Source organism: Heteronotia binoei, chromosome 16 (assembly GCF_032191835.1).
Source record: "Heteronotia binoei isolate CCM8104 ecotype False Entrance Well chromosome 16, APGP_CSIRO_Hbin_v1, whole genome shotgun sequence".
In the NCBI taxonomy this organism is placed as follows: Eukaryota; Metazoa; Chordata; class Lepidosauria; order Squamata; family Gekkonidae; genus Heteronotia; species Heteronotia binoei.
Genome location: NC_083238.1, coordinates 31,049,414 through 31,074,387, shown reverse-complemented (window position 1 = coordinate 31,074,387; position 24,974 = coordinate 31,049,414). Strand labels below are relative to the sequence as shown.

The window sequence follows — 24,974 nt, the reverse complement described above, 5'->3', positions numbered from 1 at the left end:
CGCTCTCAGCATTAGAAATTGAGGAGGGGCCTATTGATGAGGAAGCCAAGGTAGCTAAATCAAAGAAGTTTAAGTCAAGAACCAGCGGAAACTCTGAGTTCTTGCCCAGGGGGGAAACTTCTGAACAAGTCTTCCCTTTTCCAGAATACTTTGAAAAGCAGGTTAGAGCAGAATGGGAAAAGCCAGCTTCCCTTAAGCAGTTTCCTCACTTAGTAAAGAAGTTATATGCACTGCCTGCCTATACCAATGAGTTGTTACAAGCTCCAACTGTGGATGGCCCAGTAGCAGCTCTACAATCCTCGGGACTGGTTTCAGAGGACGGCCAGGGTTCTCTTAGAGATCCCCTGGACAAAAAAGCTGAGGCGACCTTGAAAAGATTGTACGAATCTGTGGCCATGATAGTCAAGGCGTCCTCTGCGGCCTCCCTGGTCTCCAGGGCGTCCATTGTTTGGGTACGTAAGTTACTCCAGATGTTACCAGAGGACAACAGACGTATGTTAGAAGGCGCCTCACGCATCCTTAAGGCAGCGTCATTCACAGCCGACGCAACCTTAGATATACTGACCTTTGCCTCCAAGACAATGGCTTCCACTACTGTGGCTAGACGCCTTCTGTGGCTTAGGGCTTGGCAAGCTGACTTTCTCTCTAAGTCTACAGTGGCAGCTTACCCTTTTCAGGGGGATCGTCTCTTCGGGGACGCTTTGGACAAGATCCTAGTAGAGACTAGGGATAAAAAGAAGGCCATGCCCAAATCCATTCGGAAGAACGAAAGGAGGGGCCCCCAGTCCTTTCGGACCCAACATTCCTTGGCCAGATATCGCTCTGAATCAAAAAAGTTTAATTGGGAAACGCCAAAGAATTCCTTCAAAAGAGGTTCATTCGGCTCCAAATTCAATCGCAATAACTTCTCCAAAACGGACAAGCCTGACAGAGAGGCCAAGTCCAAGCAGGCATGACTACAATCTCTTACCGGTGGGAGCTCGACTACTCCACTTTGCAGAAACCTGGGAGGCCTCTCAGGCAGACCAATGGTCTTTAGAAATTGTACAAGAGGGGTATTCAATAGAGTTCCACCGCATTCCACCAGACAGATTTGTCAGATCACCTACCCCCAAACAGGAGCACAAGCTTCTCGTCACCACAAAAGCAATACAGCATCTTATCAACATTCGAGCAATCGAACCGGTCCCAGGGTTGGAGAGGGGGAAAGGCGTGTATTCCATCCTTTTCACCATACCCAAGAAGAATGGCGACTGGAGGGCCATCTTGGATCTCAAATTTCTAAATCGCTACGTCAAAGTATGTCACTTCAGAATGGAAACCTTGAGATTCATTATGGACTCTCTCTTGACAGGGGAGTACCTCACTTCCATAGACCTGACCGAAGCTTACCTGCACATACCTATCCACCCTTCTCATCGTCGATTTCTAAGGTTCGTGGTACTGAATCAACACTACCAGTACAGGGCCTTACCTTTTGGCCTGTCAACAGCGCCCAGAGTTTTTTCCAAAATGTTAATCCATCCGATAGCCCAGCTGAGGAAGCAGGGAATTCACATTCACCCCTATCTGGACGACCTCTTGGTCAGATCCAACAGCAAAGAAAAATCTCTTCGGGGTACAACTCTGGCCATTCAGTGTCTTCAGTCACATGGATTCCTGGTGAACACAGAAAAGAGTTCTCTTCAGCCGAGCCAGAGGTTGGAACATCTAGGTGCAATGATCGACTCCACCTGCAATTCGCTATTTCTACCTCTGTCCAAGGCCAGGGCCATCAAGGATTTGGCTACCAGGGTCATCCAGAGCAAATCATCACCACTGATGTTGCTTGCCAAACTAATGGGACTTTTGATATCGACCATAGACATGGTTCAATGGGCCAGATTCCATTCCAGACCTCTTCAATTGTTCCTACGTCCATTTCAACTTCAGATAATGGAGAGAAAGGTTATAAATCTGATAATTCCGTTAACAGTCAAGAGGAGCTTGCAATGGTGGACGGACTTGTCTCATCTTCGCCAGGGCAAATTGTTCCATCCTCCCTCATCCCTAGAGCTGTTCACAGATGCCAGCCTGGGGGGCTGGGGGGCCTCTCTTCAGGACAAACCAGTCCAAGGCAGGTGGTCACAATCCGAGAGTCTGCTTCCCATCAATCTTCTGGAAATCAGAGCCATACGTCTAGCTCTGGTTGCTTTCAGGACCCAATTGCTTCAGAAGCATGTGCTCGTCAGAACGGACAACATCACAGCCAAGGCGTATCTCAACAACCAGGGGGGCTCCAGATCTTCGCAGTTGCACAGGGAAGCATCAAGGATTCTGACATGGGCAGAAAAGAATCTGGCCTCTCTAAGGGCGGAACACATCAGAGGCCAGGACAACATACAGGCAGACTGGTTAAGCAGACAGGAGATCTGCGAGGGCGAGTGGGCCCTCAGCTCAGATATATTTGATCTCATATGCCAGCGTTGGGGTCAACCAGAGGTGGATCTCTTCGCTTCAGACACAAACTCCCAGCTACCAAGGTACTTCACAAGGTTCTTCCATCCAGATGCCGAACAGACAGATGCCTTGACAGCCATATGGCCTCCAGGTCTCTTGTATGCGTTTCCTCCGGTCCCTCTGGTTTCTCGAGTTCTGCGGAGGGTGAGAGTTCTACAGGCGGAAATCATCATGGTAGCTCCCTATTGGCCACGACGTCCGTGGTTCTCAATGTTGACAGAGCTATCAATAGACCTTCCGATGTCGCTACCAGTTTCTCCCGACATGCTCCATCAGGGTCCGGTGTGGCACCCCGACCCGGAGTGGTTTCATCTGACCGCGTGGAGATTGAGCGGGAGACATTCAGAAGTCTAGGTTACTCACCGGAGGTGACGGACACTATGCTAGCGTCAAGAAGACCCTCCACAGTTCGCATATACAACACTACCTGGAAGGCTTTTGTCCGATGGTGTCGTAGGAAAAAGGTTTTTTCGCTTAATCCCTCTGTGGCGGAGATACTAGCGTTCCTGCAGGAGGGTCTAGAGTCCAAGTTACAACCAGCTACGTTAAGAAGGCAGATAGCTGCCCTGTCCACTGTCTTACCGGTTGTGGGAGGGTTCAGGCTGTCTCAACATCCACACATCCAGTTGTTCTTGCAGGGGGCAAACTTGAAGTCCCCTCCGACAGTCCATCGTTTTCCGTCTTGGCGGCTCCATACCGTTTTATCGGCGCTTACTAAGAAACCATTTGAGCCTCTTCGAGAGGTGGACCTAAAATGGGTGTGGATGAAAACTCTCTTTTTAGTAGCCATCACGTCTGCACGTCGAGTTTCGGAACTGGGGGCCTTATCAGTGAAGGCGGGTCTTTGCGTGTTCCACAAAGAAAAGGTGGTTCTGCGCACGGATCCCTCCTTCCTTCCTAAGGCTGCTTCTAGGTTCCACCGCTCACAAGAAATCTACTTACCCACTTTTTGTCGAGAACCCAAACACCCAAAGGAGGTAGTCTGGCATACGTTAGATGTGCGCAGAGCTTTGAAGATTTTCATTCTAAGATCAGAGTCAATTAGAAAAACTGACTACATGTTCATCAACATCTCTCCTCCAAGAGCTGGAGACAAGATGTCTACTTCATCAATTAGTACAGTTCTGAAGGCCTGTATCAGGGAAGCATATAGGGCATCAGGGTTACAGGTACCCGGGGGTATCACTGCACATTCACTTAGGAGTGCCTCCACAAACGCGGCACTGCTGAATAGGGCTTCAGTCAAAGAGGTGTGTAGAGCTGCTACTTGGTCCTCTCCGTCTACATTCATAAGGCATTATAAGATCCATTCCATGGCATCAGCAGATGCAGCATTTGGGAGAAAGGTATTGCAGCATGTTCTGGGGGAGGTCAGCGATGAAGACCCACCCGATTAAAGGGGACTGCTCTGGTAGGTCCCACAGAGATGTCCGACAACCTCTGAGGGAGAACGGCCCATTGGACTTACCGTGAGGGGTCCTTCTCCTCAGAGGTTCGGAGGACATCTCGCCACTCCCAGATTCATTTTAATCGCTTAGGTTTCTTTCTACAGCCTATCTCCCTTGTACTGTGTTACTTTCAGTATTATCGGAGTTCAAGTTTACAGTTTACATTTTAAATACGAGTTGTTAGTTCTGTTTATAGTCCTTCTAGTTAGAGGGAAGACGATACTGCTTTCGGAGTCCCACAACTGAGGGCGGGGTTATTCCGAAGGCGCCAACAGGAAGTTGAAAAAAGTGTTCCTGCCTCCCTGAAGGAACAGTAGGAATAACCCACAGAGATGTCCTCCGAACCTCTGAGGAGAAGGACCCCTCACGGTAAGTCCAATGGGCCGTTCCGGCTAGCTTACACCTAGTCTACATCTAACTGATACGGGAAATTATATGTAGCTTTACCATGTAGCTCTGTTATGCACATTGCTGTACTGTTTAATGTTTTTAGGTTTTAAATTCTTGAATGTTTTAAATCTTTATATTTTAAATGCTAGTTTAAACTATGTTAAATTATTTGTTGTGAGTCGCCCTGAGCCACTTGTGGGAAGGGCGGGATATACATCATAAAATAAAATAAATCATGTCTTCTGTAAGATCAGCATTTATACAGAGCCTTGCACGTTGTTCAGTATATATTTCTTTTATCATTCTTATAAAGCTTTCTCCCAGCTCCATTTTCTCCATTACTGCAAACATAAAATCCCAATTTAAATTGTCAAATGTTTTCTTTGCCTCCGCAAAGAATAATGCTACTTCCTTTTCTGGATGTCTTTCATAATATTCTACAATATTTGCAACAATTCTGATATTGTCTCTTATTTGCCATTTGGGAAGAAAACCCGCTTGATCTTCCTTTATAAAGTTTATCAAATATTGTTTAAACCGTTCTGCCAAGATTCTTGTATATATTTTATAGTCATTATTTAATAATGGAATTGGTCTATAATTTTTTATGTTCGTAACATCTCTATCTTCCTTTGGAATCAACGAAATAACAGCTTCCTTCCATGTATTTGGTATTTTCCCTTTTGTTCTTATCATATTCATCAATTTCTGAAGTTTCGGGATTAACTCCTCTTTGAGGTTTTTAAAAAATTTAGCTATATATCCATCTGGCCCAGGTGCTTTTCCATTTTTCATTGCATTAATTGCTGCTTCAATTTTTATTTTTTCAATTGGAGCATTCAAAACTTTTCACATATTTTTTGCTAAGGGTGCTATTTTTATCTTTTGTAAGTACTCATCCGTCTTTTCTTTCCTTATTTTAACACGTTTAAATAACTTGGCATAATACTTAAAGAATTCTCTTTTTATTCCTTCTTGATCTACCACCTCTCTTCCATTTACCACAATTTTATTAATAATTTTACTTTCTCTCTTTTTCTTCAGTTGCCAGGCCAAATATTTTCCGGGTTTGTTTGCTCCCTCGAAAGATTTCTGCTGCAATCTTTTCAGATTCCATTCCAGTTCTTTATTTAACAAATGTCTCATTTGTGTTTGTAATATTGTAATTTCCCTTATAATTTTCTTTTTCCCTGGCCTTTATCTCAGTTCCCCTTCTTTTTTCTTTATTTCATTTTGAATGTCCAACATCTGTTTTTCTTTTGCCCTCTTATCTTTGTTATTCAATGTAATCAATATTCTTCTCATTACTGCTTTATAAGCATCCCAGACCTTCTGAAATTCTATATCCTCTTTATCGTTTATTTGGAAGAAAGCTTTAGTTTCATTTTCTAGAGATGTCACTATTTCTTTGTTCTGTAGTAAATCTTCATTCAATCTCCATCTTCTCAACTTCTTAGAAAATTTTGTAATCCACATTATTGGGTTATGGTCAGCCCCAATTTTAGGTAAAATCTCTATTTTCTTTGTTATAAGGCCTAAGTCTTTAGTGCCCCACAACATGTCAATTCTGGAAAAAGTTTTATGTCTTTCTGAAAAAAAGGTATAGGAATCTTCCCCCAGTACTCCCCAATTTTTCCCTTGGAAAAACTGGAAAAGTCCTTAAGGGGCTTTACATGTATGAACTTCAGATTAAGGGGTTGTGGTTCAGTAGTAGAGCATCTGCTTAGCATGTAGAAGGTCCCAGGTTCAATACCTAACATTTCCAGATAAAAAGATTGGGAGCAGATGATGTGAAAAACCTGCTGGAGAGCCTGAGTCAACAGTACTGGCCTTGATGGTCTGATACAGCATAAGGCAGCTTCTTGTGCCCTTGTGTTCAGCAAGATGTTGTCATAACATTGTTAATTAATTGCATAGGAATTTCATGTTCAGAATAGTACTCCTGTAGTACTAGCCCAGTAATGTACTGGAAAAGCACAGTGTTTGAGAATTTGTTCAGATTAGCTTTTCTGTGTCTTTCTGCAAAAAGTTGGTGCTGGTGCTTGGACTTCAAACAGAGAATGGATTTTTGATGAACATTTTACATTCATTGTTATCAGTGCTCAGGGCAGATACACTGTGGTATAGTATTACATGTTTCCTGAAAATGGATAAAGATGTTGAGCTTGCATTCAGATTTGGAATTGTCACATTGTGCCTTAAACATACATAACAGTTTTCATGCTGACAGCTGTCTCCGAGGTAGATATTGAACCAAAGACTGGACCAATAACAGGGCACTGTCCATAAGAAATTCAGTGTGATTAAGTCATTCTTAAAAAGGTAAAGGTGCAAGCATCGAGTCGTTAGTGACCCATGGGGTGACATCACATCATGATGTTTTCTTGGCAGACTTTTTAGGGGGTGGTTTGCCATTGCCCAGCTTGCTGGGGGAAAGTGTAGATGTCTGGGGAAGGCAATGGCAAACCACCCCATAAAAAGTCTGCTGTGAAAATGTTGTGAAAGCAACGTCACCCCCGAGTCGAAAATGACTGGTGCTTGCACAGGGGACTACCTTTACCGTTTTTTGCCATTGCCTTCCCTAGTCATCTACACTTTACCCCCAGCAAGCTGGGTACTCATTTTACCGACCTCAGAAGGATGGAAGGCTGAGTCAACCTTGAGCCATCTAAAATTCTAACAATTCTTAGCTCTGATTATTCCCTTTAACTAGCTATGATGAGGAAGGGGACCTTTGGTTTTCATTTTTATGGCAAAGTTGATTGAAGTAAGTGTAACCCATGTGAAAAGCAGGCTAAAAAATAATCAAGAGTGCTTTTATCCATAGATTTATTGCAGTAGATCAATACCTTATTTATTCAAAAAGATGCCCCCCCAAAAGTTATACACAAAACATTTTTACTAGACATAAGTGTAGCTTGCATGCACATGTACAAAATGCACATGCCTCTCTCTTGACAACATAACTGAGGAAAACAGTCTTGCATTGGTGTAAATACTGTAGCATGAGGAGAACCTTCATTTCACCACGTGGTTGTTTCTAAAAATACTCATTTTTTGTGGCATATGCAGTCATTGTAGGATTAGCGTATTAAGGCCCTATTCAGGATCTCTGAATCAGACCTACCATACAAGATCAGACTTGCAGCATGTAGTTATAAATTGAAGCTGACATGTTAAATCACCAAAGAAGTCAGAATAATGGCGTTGAAGCTGACATTAAGGTGGCAGTGGCCATGTTCCAAGCAAAAGAACATCAGTAATGTATGAGATAGAACTGGGGTTTGGGTAAAACCTTGTATGGTTGCTTGTGGGAGAGCTGGCAAAAAATCATGGGGCATAGGCTGTAGTAGTTAAACAACTGTCAAAAAAAACCTGTCAGAGCTGGAAACAAAGTGAGACTCCTAAACAGAGCTGCTGGATAGCTCCATATGGAGGAAGTTTCTTTTAATATTGCTGATGTGAGTTCAGTCCCCACTGGCTGTTCCTTTGTGATCACATGGTTGTTGGCATGCTTTAATAAATAATCCAGCTATGTTGACTTGGGATGCTCTTGTGGCTCAAAAGAATAGTTACCATTGAGTGTTCTGAGCTCACATTTCAAGATGCCAATTTATTCATCTGTCATATGCAAATGAGGTTGAGTGTATCTTTGAAGTGCATATTGGGCAGCTTGAGTTGACAAAAACCTGGCTTTCCTGTTTAGTTAGCACTGAGCTTTACAAAATTATATATTGCTTGAAATTCCAGTGGAGTGGAATGACAGCTCTTCTAAAATGTACTATTGAGCAATAGTAGTGATTTAGAATCTTTACTACTATAAATTTCACCTTCATCATGCATTCCATCACCAGCTGTGAAGAAGACAAAGATCCTTGATGAGCCCCACTGCTGAACACAGAAGCAATTACAAGGCTCATGAACTGTACTTCTGTCAATGTTTGGCTTTCAAAGGGGCTGTAGTGTTTACTTTCCTCGCCTGCAGTCAGTGTTTCCACTTCCTAATAGCAACTGCTACTTAATTTGCCTTAGGAGGTGGGTTGTCTTGGTTATCTTGTGGGTGTTTTATGGTTCATACTAGCCTTAACCATTACTCCTGGTAGGAAAATGATTGTTATGAGCAATGACTTGCATATATCACAAGGAGAACAAGGAGTTCTATGCAGAGGTATCTGAGCTATGCTGTAAAGCACTTGTCTTAATAACTTGATAGTAGACAGATTTCTCTCAGGATTTTATTCCAAGTTGCATGTGCCTTGACAGAAACTGTTGTATCACTTCTCTTGATAAAAAGGTAAAGAGAAAACAGAAAAAAGGTGAAATGCAGTAGGGATGAGATAAAAGGGTGATATGATACAAAAAAAGAAATACAGTTGGGATGAGACTAAATTTTAAAAGTTTGCTAGCTCAGCTTCATTATATTCTACTTTTCCATCTTCTTTGTGAGACCTCCTGAGTCATTACTTTTGCACCATTTTCAGTTTCCTCATGCTGATTTTGTCCTGCATGCATTTGTCAGTGTTGGTGTATATAAATTGCATGTAAGAAATAAAATAATCATAAATGACAGTCACAGAAAAAGAAAGTTACATGGAGATGAGATCTCAATAGTGAAATGGAAAAGATTAATTAAAAAGTTAAAGAATATTTGCTGAATATAGAAATTACTATTATATGCTATTCTTCCAATGGCCTTATATACTAAGATAGATTAGCAAAGATCTTAGGAGAATTTACCCTTGCTTGAACATTTAGTCAAGAGGAAAAGGACATTATTTCACATATGGCGGCAGAATGTGCCATGTTGAGAAAATTCTGTTGTACAGGGGTGGCCAACGGTAGCTCTCCAGATGTTTTCCCCCTACAACTCCCATCAGCTCCAGCCATCAGCCATGCTGGCTGGGGCTAATGGGAGTTGTAGCAAAAACATCTGGAGAACTACCATTGGCCACCCTTGCTGTAGTGCATAGCAACATAGAAATTTGTATACTACTAGCAACATGTGACTGCAGTCTGTGGGAAGCTAAATTTGTGGACTGGGGCCAAACAGAGGCTAAAGAGATTTTTCTGCGCACTTGTGTGACTCCACAATTCCAGCTCTTAACAGAACTATATAGAGGAGCTTAAATCCTTCCCAATACAGTTACATTGTTTGCACATGCTCTGACAGGATGAGAGCAGAGCTGCTATAGCCAGACCTGACAGCAGACTCCAGTAGCTGTGCCAGGCATGGCCTCAGTATTAAAGCATGCTTGCGGCTGTGCCAGGCCCCGCTATAGTAATGGAGGCTGCCTAGGAGTTGCTGTGGCCTAGCCACAGTTGAAGAAGGCATTTGTGATTGCTGCAGCCAAGCCACAGTGGAGGAGGACTCCTGGCATGTGCTGCAGCATGGCAGAGGACACCTGGCAGCCGTGGCGGAGGGTACTGGCAGCCACACCAGGCCATGATGGAGGAGGATTCCCGGCAGCTGCTGTGACTTGGCTGTAACACTGGAGGACCCAGCAACAGCACCAGGCGCAGCGGCAGAAGAGAGTGTCAGAAGTCAGGCTGAGCAGTGGAGGAGAAGTACACTGGGTTCATCCACTGTTCAACGGTTGGTATGACTTCAGCTGGTTAACACCACTTAGCACAGCTTCAGGTCATTGACACCATTCAGACCCTTGACCAACTCAAGCACAAGGATAGTAAAGTGCTGGGGGAAGGTTTCAGATGTTAAGATCACAGCTTACAATTAAATGTGGGAAAGGAAGAAATGGTCACAAATTAATTCTAGTAAGAATTGGTTTCTGATCATTTAATATTCAGGTAACTCATTGGAAGAAGTTAGTGGATAAATAGTAAAGGATATAGAAATGGTAAATACTTCCAAATATAATAGTTTTGTTATATATAAAGTTATGTATCAATAGTAAAAAACCCCCCTAAAATGGCCATATCATTTGTAAATACCACCAGGCTTCTATTTGCTTTTGTCTGGCTTGTCTTTGACCTGTCAGATAGTTGTCACTATTTCCTCTTACGTGGAACAGCTTATTTGAGTTGGAAATAGGTTCAGTTGATTACATTAATATATTAATCCTTTAGTATCAGTCGGCTTGAGTTTGTGCTTGAGACGAGTAAGCAGTATCAGCTTAATTATTGTGTGTGTGTGTGTGTGTCCTTAGCTGTAACAATGAAATGTAAAGTTTTTGATCCTGTATCAGAACACCCTGAACAATTAAAGGAAAAACAATTTCTGTTCAGTCTGTTCTTTACACAGGTTGCATTGTTGCTGAATGACCTCCTGTTCGTGAGAGACCTACAGCCCTTAACAGTGGCATTTCAGGGAGCACAGGAGGTGGCTGGGAGAACACAAAACCACTGAATGTCTCCCATAATTTCTCCTTTGCTTCAAGAGTAGGATTCAGTACTTTAGAAGTTAAAAGGAAAAAGAAAGGTCCCCTGTGCAAGCACCAGTCGTTTTCGACTCTGGGGTGACGTTGCTTTCACATTGTTTTCACGGCAGACTTTTTACGGGTTGGTTGGTTTGCCATTGCCTTCCCCAGTCATCTACACTTTCCCCCTCAGCAAGCTGGGTACTCATTTTACCAACCTCGGAAGGATGGAAGGCTGAGTCAACCTCGAGCCGGCTAGCTGAAAATCCAGCTTCCCCTTGGGATTGAACTCAAGTCGTGAGCAGAGTTTAGGACTGCAGTACTGCAGCTTTAACACTCTGTGCCACGGGGCTCTTTTTTTGAAGTTAAGCTCTCTTTTAAAAATCTGTGCTGTAAGGAGGATATTGAGGCCACAGTTCACTGAGGGAACTATGAATGCCAACATATACTGTGACATACTGAAGCAGAGCATGATCCCCTTCCTTCGGAGACTGGGCTGCAGGGCAGTATTCCAACATGATAATGACCCCAAACACACCTCCCAAACGACCACTGCCTTGGTAAAGAAGCTGAGGGTAATGGTGATGGACTGGCCAAGCATGTCTCCAGGCCTAAATCCTATTGAGGATCTGTGGAGCATCCTGAAACGGAAGGTGGAGGTGCGCAAAGGTCTCTAACATCCACCAGCTATGTGACATTGTCATGGAGGAGTGGAAGAGGACTCCAGTGGCAACCTGTGAAGCTCTGTTGAACTCTGTGCCCAAGAGGGTTAAGGCTGTGCTGGAAAATAATGGTGGCCACACAAAATATTGACACTTTGGGCCCAATTTGGACATTATCATTTACGGGTATACTCACTTTTGTTGCCAGCGGTTTAGACATTAATGGCTGTGTGTTGCACAATTTTGAGGGGACAGCACATTTACACTGTTATACAAGCTGTACACTCACTAGTTTGCATTTCTTCATTTTTTCAGTGTTGTCACATGAAAAGATAAACTTAAATATTTACAAAATGTGAGGGGGTGTACTCACTTGTGTGACATACTGCAGATGCTGAGCTGATATTATTTAGTACACCTTCTGGTGATATCGGGTGTATGGCATATGCAAATGAGTTGTGTTAATGAACTTTGGCTTTTTCTATGAAATTCACCCCTGATTTCAACAATATTACATTCCAGATTGCAGAGGTTGAGCACTGCATTTAGAATGTATAATCTTTATTGTGACATCTGTGAAAGACTACATAAACTGCTGGTGTGAAAACTTGTGCTTGCTGCCTACTACTGGGCAGTGACCAGGATTTGAAGTAACACACAGTTCTGCATGCCCAAGGAAATGTTATATTTATGTTTTTCAGATACAGTAGTCCACCATGCTCTATGCCAGATCCCATTTCAATCTGAGGGTCTTTCCACAACCAGATTGTGACAAGTGAAGGTAGTCAGCTATTCAAGGGAAGAATGTCAAAAATCCAACTGAACAGAGTATCAGAAATTGGTTGTCCTCAAGCTGTGCAAAAAACAACTCAACCCTATTGTAGTGGAAGTGGCACTGGTCCAGGACAGACAGCTGCAGTTACCAGCACAGTAGCATGAGGAAAAGCCAGTGGCTCAGGGATGTAGCCAGCAGGGGGTGGGGCAGGAGGCAGGGGACGGCACCCCCTTTGAATCTGCAGTGCCCCCCCAATCTTGGAAGTTTGGGTGGGGTGCTGCAGATTTGATAGGGGTGTCACCGCCACCCCCAGTGTTACATGCTGACTACAGCCCAGCAGTGGCTATAGCCTGAGATATCAACCATTTTGTCAAACACAGAGTTCAGAATGAAAGTTCAGCAGACATCTCCTTTCTCAGAGACTACGTGGCATCAGCGGGCCTGCCAGAAATTTACTTGCATGTGCTGATTGTTCCTTCCCATGGGTGATTTTCCCATTTTACATTCAGTGGTCAGTGCTTTTTATTCAAATTGATGCTATTTAGTTTCTGCTCAGCACATACTGAATATCTCATCTTAACACTCTAAGCTATCAAGTGGCAAGTCTTTCATCAGTTGTTCCAAAGGTGGATGGCATTTCTGTCTTCAGGTGCACATGCATTAAATGGTTTCTTCATGAAGCTTCATTTTAGGGCCGTACAACTAATCATCACTAATAATCGTCTTGGAGGTTGCACATAACTTTGCAGGCACTGTCTGTATTTGATTCCCTATAAGAGAAGTTTCCTTCCAGTGTTTGATTCATTTAAAATCGGTACTTAGTAGCAGTTACATCTGTCAGAGAATGTTGGGGCTTAGTGCTCTTTATGTCCGTACAGGCCTCCACATGTTTGTGTCCTTTTGTCAGGGTGAATTCTTCTTTTTGCAGAAGTTAGGAGATCAGCATACCTTTCTGTCCCAGGCCTGTTCCTCCAAAAGAAAATAGCGGGTAAACCCTGAAGGGTACCTCATATATGTTTTAGAAAAATGGCAGTATTCTATAAGGCAAAATAATTGAGGGAGCACTGAAAAAACTCCCTTAGAATATTTGTAACATGAAATGCTTTTAAAGACAACATTTTGGTCACTCAAAATATATAGCATTAAAGTCCAAGGATTTTTAAAATCAATTTCTCAGGTAGAAATTTTGGGGTGCTCTGAAAAAAACTCCTACAAACCACCAGAACAAAAGAAATACCTTCAAGGTTTTACTCACTGAACTTACAGCGTTCAAGTTTCCCAATGGAACAATAAGGAAATTTGAGAGAGGACTGTAAAAACCATGACTTTGCTTTGGATAGGTGATATGCGCTCGAATGGCAAAGGGTACAGCAGTTTATGGCTCTGTCACAATTTTGCTTTTATATCTCTACACAGGAATATTGGATGCTTACACTCAGTTCATTCTATCTAGCATTGTATCTACCTGTCCTAGTTTAAAGGGGACATTATATTTGCCTGAAGCATTCAGGGCTCCTACTGCTTACTGTATCTGTTAACTGTCTTCTAGCTGTGTATAATTGTTTCCAAATACATTTCTTTCTCTGTTGGCACATTGTTTTTTGGGATGTGGCATATGTCTACAGAAGTCTTCAAACTGAAGGGATGGAGGCAAAGACTGTGGCTAACTCCCTGGCTCCAGAATGAGGAGGGGAAAGATAGTACCCAGCATTCAAAATGTTCCCCTAAAATTTCATATATAAGGAATCTAATGGTGAACATCCAGGGTTTTTTTTTTCTGGATCCTGATTGAGAGTTGTATTGTCATATCACCTGATCCAACTTTTTATATTTTCTGAAGCTGTTTAACAACAACAAAAAAAAAAGTGATAGGAAAAATATGCCCGTTATGTTGGGGACAGATATCCACAGAATAACTTGCTGACTACAGAGAAAGAAAGCCATTTATATGCCTTTTTGCGCAGAAATATGAGGGATGAAACATAGTGCTGAAAGTGAAATGGTTAGCCTACCATACTGTATATACATGTAGAAAAACAAAAGCAGTAACAAAATGCAAGCTCTAACAAGGCAAGATCTGTTAGACCTAGCTTTCATCAAGATGGAGTCAATAGTGCAGACAATATTGATCAGTTTAATGCAGCTTTACGTTCTTATTGACAGTTGGTAGTAATTAGCTGCTGATGTTTTTGAGCTATCCTTTGTGATATGAAACAAGACAGTCAGTCTATATTCAGTAATTCTTGCCAGTATGCAGCAAAGGACCCCCCTCCCCAAAATAAAGATAATACGAGAATTGATAGGAGAGAATCCTTATGGTAAGTCACTTTGGGCAGGCAACTCTCCATGTTGTTTTCTTGGTGAGTTGATTCTGACTGTTCTGAGGTGAGAATTTTTATGTGGTGCAAAATTTTTAAATAGTTTCAAAAACCTCTTGTGCCATAGGGCATTGTAGCTACATGCCTGTGCAACTGCACTAAGTTCAGAGTTCTTCTTGTTCACATATAGTTCTGTAACCTCTGACACAAATATCACTTTGTCGGTCCAGGCCATGTGTGCCATAAACTGTAATGCCAGATACGAGAGAGATATACTTTATAAAGGATATAGGCAAATCCAATTAATAATATTGGATTTATTTTCTGTAAATTTTGTATTTGTTTTCTGTAAATTTATAGTCCTCTCTTTCCCATAATGGCTCAGGGCAGATTCCAACATATTAAAACAATTAAAAACCAACAATCAATAAATAAACAATAGAACAGTCGAACAATTAAAAGAAATTAAGAAATTAAAGCAATGAAGCCATTAGCTCAGAATTAATTTAAGGCAGCATGGATAGTGTGGACACATAAATTCACAGCTTAGGTGTCCAAAAGATGTCAATTATATTGGCCCGATTTTTTAGTAGTCCAGATGGCAGTCAGTGTTGGGAGGCCAGTTAGATGGTGTAACAAAATAAGGACGCCGGCCCAGCTCAGCCAAAGGCCTCGTGGAACAGCTCCATCTTACAGGGCCTTTGGAATGGCAACAAATCTGGCAGGGCCCGAACCTCCATAGGGAGCTGATTCCACCAGGTTGGGACCAGGGCAAAAAAAGCCCTGGCCCTGGTCGAGGCAAGGCGGACGTCCCTTGGGCCAAGGATAGTCAAAAGATGTTGACTGGCTGATAGTAATGACCTCCGGGGCTAATATGGGGAGAGACGGTCCTGCAGGTATGTTGGTCCTAGGCCGCGCAAGGATTTAAACATCAGCCCTTAATACCTTGAAGCAGATCTGGTACTCGATTGGTAGCCCTATCCCGCCCTATACTCTGAATCTGAAGAGCATATTATTTTTTACTCAAAATACAAACACGCTTTAAACATTAACATGCTTACAGTATTTCCTCAAAGTATCTTCCCTATAAAGGAGGCTTTAAAAAACAACACTTAGCTGCTGAAAGGGGCTTTTTATGGAGTGTCATTTTATTGCTGCTGATTTTATGCCATTTGAGCTTTTTATGATATTGTGGTCTTTAAAGCTGTTCATGATACAACAGTAGTTTTTAATATGATTATAGCTTTAAGCTAACTTGACCTAATCTTGAAAAGCAACTTGTTGGTGAAAAGTACTGTCAAATCAGACAACACATGCAAGGTCTTTATATTACAATATTGCTGTCTATACTACCAAAAAGCAACGTTGTTGTCACTGGATGTGGAGAAGCCTTTGATTCAGTTGAGATACCGTATCTTAAAGCTCTGCTGGAAGTCATGGGATTTGGCAATAAGTTTTTAACAACCATCAGGGCATTAAATGTAAATCCAACTGCAAACCTCAAAGTGAACCACACTTCTTCAACACCTATCAACATACGTAGAGGAACAAGGCAGGGGTGCCCATTGTCCCCTTTATTGTTTGCCATAGCTTTGGAACCTCTAGCCAACTTAATTCAGCAAAACAATGCAATTGAGAGTATTAAGATTGGGGATAAGACTCATAAAATTTCCCTTTTTGTACATGCCTTACAAAACATTCTTACAGATTCTGGAATGATATCAGGATTGAAAATTAACCTATCCAAGTCATATTTATTATCAATCAACCTGGATCAGAACACTATCAGAATTATTCAGTCTAACATACCATGTAAATGGGTCCTTCACTACTTGCCATACCTAGGAATAAACATCTATAAGAATCTGAAAGACATCAGGAAATATAATCATGCTAAAATTATTAAAGATATCCAAAATCAACTTCAGAGGTGGCATAATTTAAATATATCATGGATCAATAGATTTAATCTCATTTAATAATTTATTTTACCAAAATTAATATTTTTATTCAGAGCACTTCCAATTGCAGTCTCTCAGACTGTATCACTGGCAAAAATTACTTTTGGACTTCTTTTGGTCTAACAAACATCATAGAGTGCATAGTCATACCCTATATAGGCAGTCTCAAAAAGGTGGCTTGTTTCCCAAACTTATCATATACTATGTAGCAACACATCTCGCCAATGTGGTTAAACCACAGTGTCAGGTAGACTGGACTTTGATGTTTAAACCATATTCGGGAAGCTTTACTATACAAGAATTAATATGGCAAAAAATGTCAGAATGACCTACCGTAAATCAAGTTCCATCAAATTTGGCAAATTTGTTATCTATATGGGACCGCTATAAGTCTAAATTGTTACCACTCATCTCCAGATTTCAAGTATTCCTAAACCAGCTATGGTTTTTACCTGTATTTAATACCACTATTTTCAGTATATGGAAAACAGATGTCACCACACTACATGACCTTTTATCTAACACTTCGGTATTAACCAGATCCAATCTTCAAAAAAAGAATTAACTCCTCAATCATGGTAGCAGTATCTTCAAATTACTCATATTTGTTACCAGATTAATATCTCCAACATTGTCAAACAACTCCTGACGGAGTTGGAACTTACTCTTTAAAAAGCTCAAATATCTTTAAAGCATTTGATTTTTTCCATTTACTCAGCACTTAACTCTTGTGACAGAAAGTATGTACTTATCAACCAACATGGGACAAATTTTGTGGACAAGAAATTTCTGAGGAACAGTAAAATATGGTCTTCACCTCCTTTTAAAACTAATGTGACTGAAATAAGATTGCAGTCCTTCAGATTATTATCATTATAGTACCTGATTTCACAAAAACTGGCTCTCATGATCCCTTCAGTAACACCTAAATGCTGGAAAAAATGCAGCTTGCAAGGGGACTGTATTTTTGGGCCTTCTGCCCCAGTTTACAAGGTTTTGGGGAAGAAATATTAACAAGAATCTACAACATTACCAACCTAACTATAGAATACACACCTAAACATTTATTGTTAACTGGAGAAATTTCTTCTGAATGTTTACCACATGAAAAGGAAACTATCTCCTTTCTTCTGTCAGCTCCTAGGACAGCTGTAGCCATGAGGTGGAAATCAGATAAACATCCAGATATTAACCTCTGGCATAAAAAACTGTGGTCTACCTACGTCATGGCCAAGATAACAGACAATATTGCTCAGCTTGAACGTCCTCTCTCTCTCCTAATTTCTATGCTGTCTGGTCTCCTAGTTTATCTAACCTCGCAAGAAGCAATTCCTAATGTAATTAATGACTTGTCTTTGTGGAGTCAAATGGATTTACACTAGGTTTTTATTCAGTTTTAATGTTAGTTACAGGTATATTTCATTAGTTGTTATATTATTAGACTCTTTACCTTATACTTTTTGTTATATTATTTGCTGTCTGTAAGCACTATGATTGTGATATGTACGGTATCTACTTTGATAGAAAATACAATAAATTTTTTTTGAAGAATAGAAGTACTGTCAAGTCACAGCTGAGTTACAGTGACCCCATAGGGTTTTTAAGGCAAGAGACATTCAGAGGTGGTTTGCCATTGCCTGCCTATGTGTAGTGACCAGTGTTCCCTCTAAGCTGCCTTAGTGTGAGCTAGCTCCTAGGTTTTTTTACCTCCAGCTCACACATTTTTGTCTTAGCTCAGAAAGGATTGTCCCAGATCAAACTAATTTATGCAGCAGCTGAATCGCTTGCTCACAACTTTTAATGTGAGCAGCTCACAAAGTAGAATTTTTGCTCACAGGACTCCACAGCTTAGAGGGAGCACTGATAAGGGGGTCTTGGTATTCCTTGGTGTTCTCCCATCCAAATACTAAGCAAGGCTGATGCTGCTTAACTTTCGAAATCAGACAAGATGAGGCTGATCTGGGCTATCCAGGTCAGAGGGAAAGCAATGTAGGTATCTTTTAAATAAAACAAGGTTTCTGCAAATGCAGTTCTAGTTCCTTTGTGCAAGTGGCTTGGTAGCATTTGTGGTCTTCCTGTTTGACTGTTGAGGTAGCACAACACTGCATTTCAAAACAGTGAGAAAACACAATAAGAAATGAATGTGCTTTGCCAATGTATCTTTAAAATTTATATATATTGCATTAAATACAGCTGCTTTTAATCAGAATGGTACTAGTTTTGTAGGCTTGTTGCTTTTAGAAGTATGGAATAAAGAATCACATTTAGTGTGTAGAATATAACTTTACTAAACTCCAGGTACATGTATGTACATTTTTTGTCATATGAAGTTTAGGACACTTCTGTAAAGTAAGCCTTTGTGTTTTCTAGGTCTGCTGAAATATAGGGAACAGGCATTTTAATAATTTCAAAGAAATCATGATTAGTACTTCTGTTTGGGGAAGGTAGGGGACTGTTCTGCATTATTCATATTGTCTGCTAGTAATTTGCTGCAAATTAATATCCAAGTCCTTGAAGTTTCAAAGCAAACTTTTCATTAGTTTTCTGGACTATATTCTTCATGTACTAACAATTAAAATTCTGCTTGTCACTTCAAATGATGTGTCAAGGGAAAAAAAAATCTGTCTTTTAGAAATTATGCTAATTGGGCAAAATTTCCATAATGTGTAGTTTGGCTGTGGCAAGGTGAGTAGTGTAGAATGCTGAACCCTGCCTCCAGTGCTGGGTATATTGCTCAGTTATTCCTACAGTATTCAGATCTTTCTACACATTTGCAAGCATACTTTCATAATCACAAGAGCTATATACTACTTGTTTTTCGTGATGGAAGCAGAGATTCTCAAGGATCAAGAGTTTTGTGCTGCCGTGTAAGTGTGCATACTCATAACCCAGGATTATCTGATATCTTGTTCTGAATTTGGCCTTTGTCAGGCGAGGTGCTTTTACGTTAACATATCCTCTGTTTCTTCTACATTCGTTTTCATAAAATCTCTAGAGATTCATGTAAACAGTTGAGTTATTATCCTCTTTTGTATTACAGCTCATTTTAAAAAGATTTATAATTTACATTTCATTACAGCATCTGTGCCTTTATTCTCTGTGGAAAGCTGTTAGACTATAGAGTACACAAAATAACTTCTTCAGCTTTTTGAGATTTGGCTTGGGTTTGTTATTTTGAAAAAAAAAGTTGATCTTTTTACAGATATCGTGCCTGAGTGGCACAATACAAAATGCAAATTTCTCTCATTGTAGAAATAGAATGGGATATAAGGGAGGAAATTATGTGTGCCTTGAATTGTTCTTCAGATGCCGTGGTGCAGATGATAAAATAGTGTACAGCACTGATGTAACAGGTCAGTTTGGGGAGGAGGAGGTTGTGCCTTTTGATCTGATTAGAACAGAGGAGTCGAACCTCATTTGTTATGAGGGCCAGATCTGACACAAATGTCACCTTGTGGAACTGGGCCATGTGTGCCATAAAATGTGATGCAGGTACCAGAGATATATACTTTATAAAGGATACAGGCAAGCCCAATTATTTTTTATTTAAAATACAAGCATGCCTTAAATATTAACAGCATTCCCTCAAGGTATCTCTCCAGTACCCACCCTCCCACTCCCGTTACTCATTAGCACAGGGACAGTGTTATAGAGAGATATTACAGCCTCTGTCACCTGACAGTAAAGGTAATCAATTGCTTGTGGGCTAGATAAGAGCCCTGGATGAACCACTTCTGTCCCATGGGTGGTATGTTTGACACCCCTGGTTTAAGAGTATGATATGATACTGTTGAACTTCATTGTTTTAGAATTTAAGGAAATCAGAATTGCTTGTTGTAAAATTACACCATGATCTGCTGGTAGTATGTGTAATTAATTACACGTATTTTCTAGGTGCAATGGATGAACTTCATAGCCTGGATCCAAGAAGGCAAGAATTGTTAGAAGCTAGATTCACAGGAGTAGTGAGTGGCAGCACTGGGAGCACAGGAAGTTGTAGTGTTGGAGCAAAGGTAAGTAGGAAGTTGGACAATCTACTGTAAGTGTCTCACATTTCAGTGAGATATATCAAGTAAAATGTCATAGTTATCAAGAGAAAGCGCTAAAATTTATTGGCTACCTGATATTGCCTATTTAACACACAGTGCTTGGAAGTAATTGCATGTGCTGCTAGCTGTACCAAGCTTCTAATTCTGCTTATGTGGGGGGATCAAAATATGTATGATTTTTTCCTTTAAAGTTTGATTCCATGTCTATTGATTATGTTAAAAGCATTTTAAGTGTTGTTGTTTTTTTTAACAGGCCTCAACAAATAATGAAAGTTCTAATCACAGTTTTGGAAGCTTGGGATCTCTGAGTGACAAAGAATCAGAGGTATGAAATAATTAAAAATAAACAGCAGTTCTGATGCAAGCTTAGATTTGAGTCATGGAGTTTTCACCACATGGAGTTAAACTTCTGGTCATGGAAGGGCATCATTAGATCCAATCCAGTATCATAGCATCATTTGGTGGACTAAGTAACCTTCAATATAAGTTTGTGGGGGTGGGTTTGCCCCAAGTTTCAAAAGGCATCTTAGGTGTTTGTTTGTTTTTAAATTGTTTTTAATTGTTGCTTTGATGGATACAGTACTTGATAGTAGCACTGTGCTCCCTGGAAGCAACTTTTGCCGTTCCACTTGTGACTATACACTTATATAGGAATGTATTGATGCTACTTTTAAAGATTTTAGACATTATGTGAAAGCAGAGCTGGGCAGTTCCTCCTAAAGACTGATGTAGGAATGTGACTGAAAAAGTAAAGTATTTTCTGGTGATTTTGTAAATTTTTCTTTTTAAAATTTTTAAAGTATTTAGATTGTGCAAAAGATGATACAGTAACTAAGGAGGGTATACATTACATAGTTGTAGAACAGTGGCATACAGAATACTTCAAGACTGGAACATGCAGTGGTCAATTAGAAATAACCAAAGATACAAAATAGAAATTCAGTAATCACTAAAATTGGAAAATAGAGTATAATTTAAAAAAAAAATCTAAAATGTATTTGGGTACAACAAACCAATATTTCCTCTCATCCTATGTCTCAGTCAAACCAACTCTGTTGACTAATTGTGAATGTGAAAAAAGGAAGATGTGTGAGTATAGAAAATTAGAGGTAAAGCATTCTGGAATAAGTGGAACTGTGGGAACTGTTATTAGAGGAGATGTAATTTAGCAAAGGAAGCCATTTTTCTGAGAAATTTGTTTGGGATAAATTTCTGATTGTTGAATACAGTCTGTGATCTTTTCCATAAGGAAGTGTTCCAGAATTTTATTAAACCAGGAATTTCCTGAAGGTGTTGAGGAGGCTTTCCAGTATAAAGCAATGGATGTTTTTGCAGCCACCTAAAGGCTGATGATAAGTTCATGGCTAATTTCGGGAACTTGTACGTGATCCCAGTTATTAAGAAACAGGAGTTCAGGAGATTGTAAATTTGAAAAAATTGTAAATTTTTCAATGTACTTCAAGCCTCGACAAGAATGTTTTGGCTGCAGGAGTCAGACTAATTTTCCAGCCTTCAGAGTTTTGTATTTTTATTACCCTAGTATCTAATTATTGCTATCACAAAACCTAATCCTAAACTCTTCACAGTGTTTCATAATTTTATTAAAGCTATGACAAAAGTATAGTGTATGAATGAATTCGAGCAAATGATTTTCATCAATACAACAAAAAGGCTATTAGATATCCCTAACCTTAACTTTTTTCTAATTTCTCATAACGTCGTTATTGTTTTGAAAATCTCTGTTTAATTGTATATTGACTAGATAGTCATATCTACCACTAGTGTTTGGTGCAAAGTTAAGGTACAAACAACAATGACAATAACTTCATGCACATGTGTATTTATGTCACACAGCAAAGCATTCGGATCTGAAGTGATAAGTTTGTACTATCATTACTGAAGATAGGTGCAGCAATGAAATTCCTAGGCACCATAGAAACACAGAACTGGAAGGAACCCTAAGGGTCATATAGGCCAACCCCCTAAATGCAGATCTCTATTTGTCAAAGGCAAACATGAGGAGACTGACTTCCCGCATACCCAAAACAGAAAAGACACTCCATGCTACATCACCAGCAGCTTTTGAAAGTGCCCTCTGTCTCAGTTCTGATTTGCCCTAATGCAGAGAGTACACTGCTGTTTGAGGGGGGGGGGGGTCCAAATTATTTCCTTCAGTGTGGAACTTGTTGCACAATTCTTGTGATTTCAACCACAGGTTGGATCTATAGTAGCTCCTGCATGAATGAAAGAGTTTGCAATTAGTGCAGATTCACTCACTGAGCTACACCCACTCTCCTATGGTGCATCTAGCACAGTTTCTGAAGACCACCAGAAAATCAGGAGCTGTTTTTCAGGTGCTGCTGGTGTAGCAGAAGATAATGGAGGCTGCAAAGATCTATTCTGTCCATAATATATTCAAGTACAACAGGTCTAGACAAATCCAGATGCCAATTTGCCTTTAGGAATGGAGCAGGGGTCACTGGGAGAGTGGTGGAAGGAGGGGCTGTGAATTATCTGCATGGAAACAGCACTTCTGTGGAGAAGCAGGGGGAACAACTCACTTCCCTAATAGCCTTGAACCTGGGACAAATGTAACCCGTGTAGCAACAGCGCAATATGAGAGAGGATGTTGCACTTTCCAAGTTAGCATCTGCGTTCTTACGTACGTAAGAGTTTGGGTTGTCAGGTGTGTGTGGGGGGGTAGGAAATCTTCTCATTAATTGGATGTTACCTTGTTAATATACACGTGGGCTGAATTCTTGCTGGCTGATTTGCCTTTTGCAGACTCCTGAGAAGAAACAGTTGGAATCTTCAAGGGGAAGAAAAAGGAAAGCAGAAAACCAGAGTGAAAGCAGTCAAGGTAAAATTTAAGGGTTTGCGTGGTTTAAGGGATCAACATTAATTATGTACGGTGGTTCAGCTGATACTTCAGTTGAACACATGTCATTAAGGAAGCTTCAACTTTCTAGAGTCATAAACTTTTGTGGGTTAATGCAAGCTGTGCCACCCCTTCCCATTGCCATCATTACTTTAAGGACACAGTTTCCTCAGAGAATTGGGAGAATTAGGTGGCTGTGAGTACTAACATTTATTTCTCTTTGTGGGTAGTCCTTGAGGTGTTTCCCCCCCTTGAGGTGTTTCTCCAGTTGACATGGGAGGGAGTTAAATTTATTGCTGTGACTTCCATGTGAACCATCAAAACTGTCCTAATCTTAAATGTAAACTTCATTTTTCCAGATTAATGTTAAAACTGTGGTCAAGTGACCAGCAACAGGGAGCCTTTCACTTAATGAAATCAAGTGAAAATTGAAACTCTCCAGGCTCTTCATGCCATCTCAGAGGAGAGGGAGCAGGTCTGTGTGCCTATTTTTGGCATGCTCCTTCAGTAGGCACTACATATTGGATTTATTGACACCACAAGGAATTAATAGGAAATGTATTGATAATGACCCTTTTGCTGCTGTCATCTCTCTTGCCTCTCCATGTTTTTGGCCTTTTTTAGATAGATGAAGAGCTGTCTAGAAATATTTTATTAGAAACGTTTTTACATTGGAATTATTAAACCAACATTCCATGAAGATGTTCACCCTTAGAACTAGATTTTTAAAAAATCTGATTACTTTACACTTTGTCAGGGACTGATTTTGAAACACATCTCTGTTCCAGCCCCCAGGGCTGCGTTTGTAGCAGGAACTCCTTTGCATATTGGGCCATACACACCCTGATGTAGCCAGTCCTCCAAGAGCTTACAGGGCTCTTCTTACAGGGCCTACTGTAAGCTCTTGGTGGATTGTTTACATCAGGAGTGTGTGGCCTAATATGCAAAGGAGTTCCTGCTACAGAAAAAGCCCTGCCAGCCCCAAATGGCAAGACATATCAAGGAGTGCTCTAGGCATAGTGTGTGCCAGATGCCAGAGAAAATGTTATTTCAAAGTGCATGTTTCTTATCTTTGTACATTGTTGTCCAAAGTACGAAGTCTGGGTGTGTGTTATGCACAGATGCGTGCGTGTGCAGAGCAAACATGTTTTCTGTGTCATTTAAGAGCTGCATGTATTGCAGAACTTCAGAAAGATGATGTGCATTATTTAACTATAGCACAAGCTTTGGATATATATGAGTGCTACTACATAATTACATAATGCATTCGTGCCTACTTCTCTGTTCTTAGTACTTGAAAAATAAAAGATCCATAAGGAATTGTGCATATTGAAATTTAAAAAATAATCTAATCTATACAATGGTTAAGAATGTTTATTGGTTTCTGAAGAACTGGTGCTACAAGGCTTCATTTATTGATGTGCTGTTTTATCAAAGTTGTGAATTTTGTAGAACTTTTATTATATTTGAAGAAATGGTATTACCTGGTTCAATAGGACTTGAGGATCTGCTATTTTTTTCCAAATATATATGGTCTTTACATATACTACTATGAGGACTACAGTGTATGATGCATAAAATAACAATAGTTCTAAAACTATAGGTCAAGACTCAAAACTG

The 24,974-nt window shown here is 40.4% G+C and overlaps 1 protein-coding gene across 1 annotated transcript in view; it reads left to right on the top strand.

The window, feature by feature from the left end:
- TLK1 (tousled like kinase 1) overlaps positions 1 to 24,974 on the top strand; it is an 85,867-nt gene that overhangs the window by 31,669 nt on the left and 29,224 nt on the right. Inside the window, exons 2-4 of the mRNA XM_060257466.1 lie at positions 20,322 to 20,440; positions 20,730 to 20,801; positions 23,261 to 23,336. Of these exons, the coding sequence (XP_060113449.1) occupies positions 20,322 to 20,440; positions 20,730 to 20,801; positions 23,261 to 23,336 (267 nt within the window). The remainder of the gene's footprint in view (positions 1 to 20,321; positions 20,441 to 20,729; positions 20,802 to 23,260; positions 23,337 to 24,974) is intronic.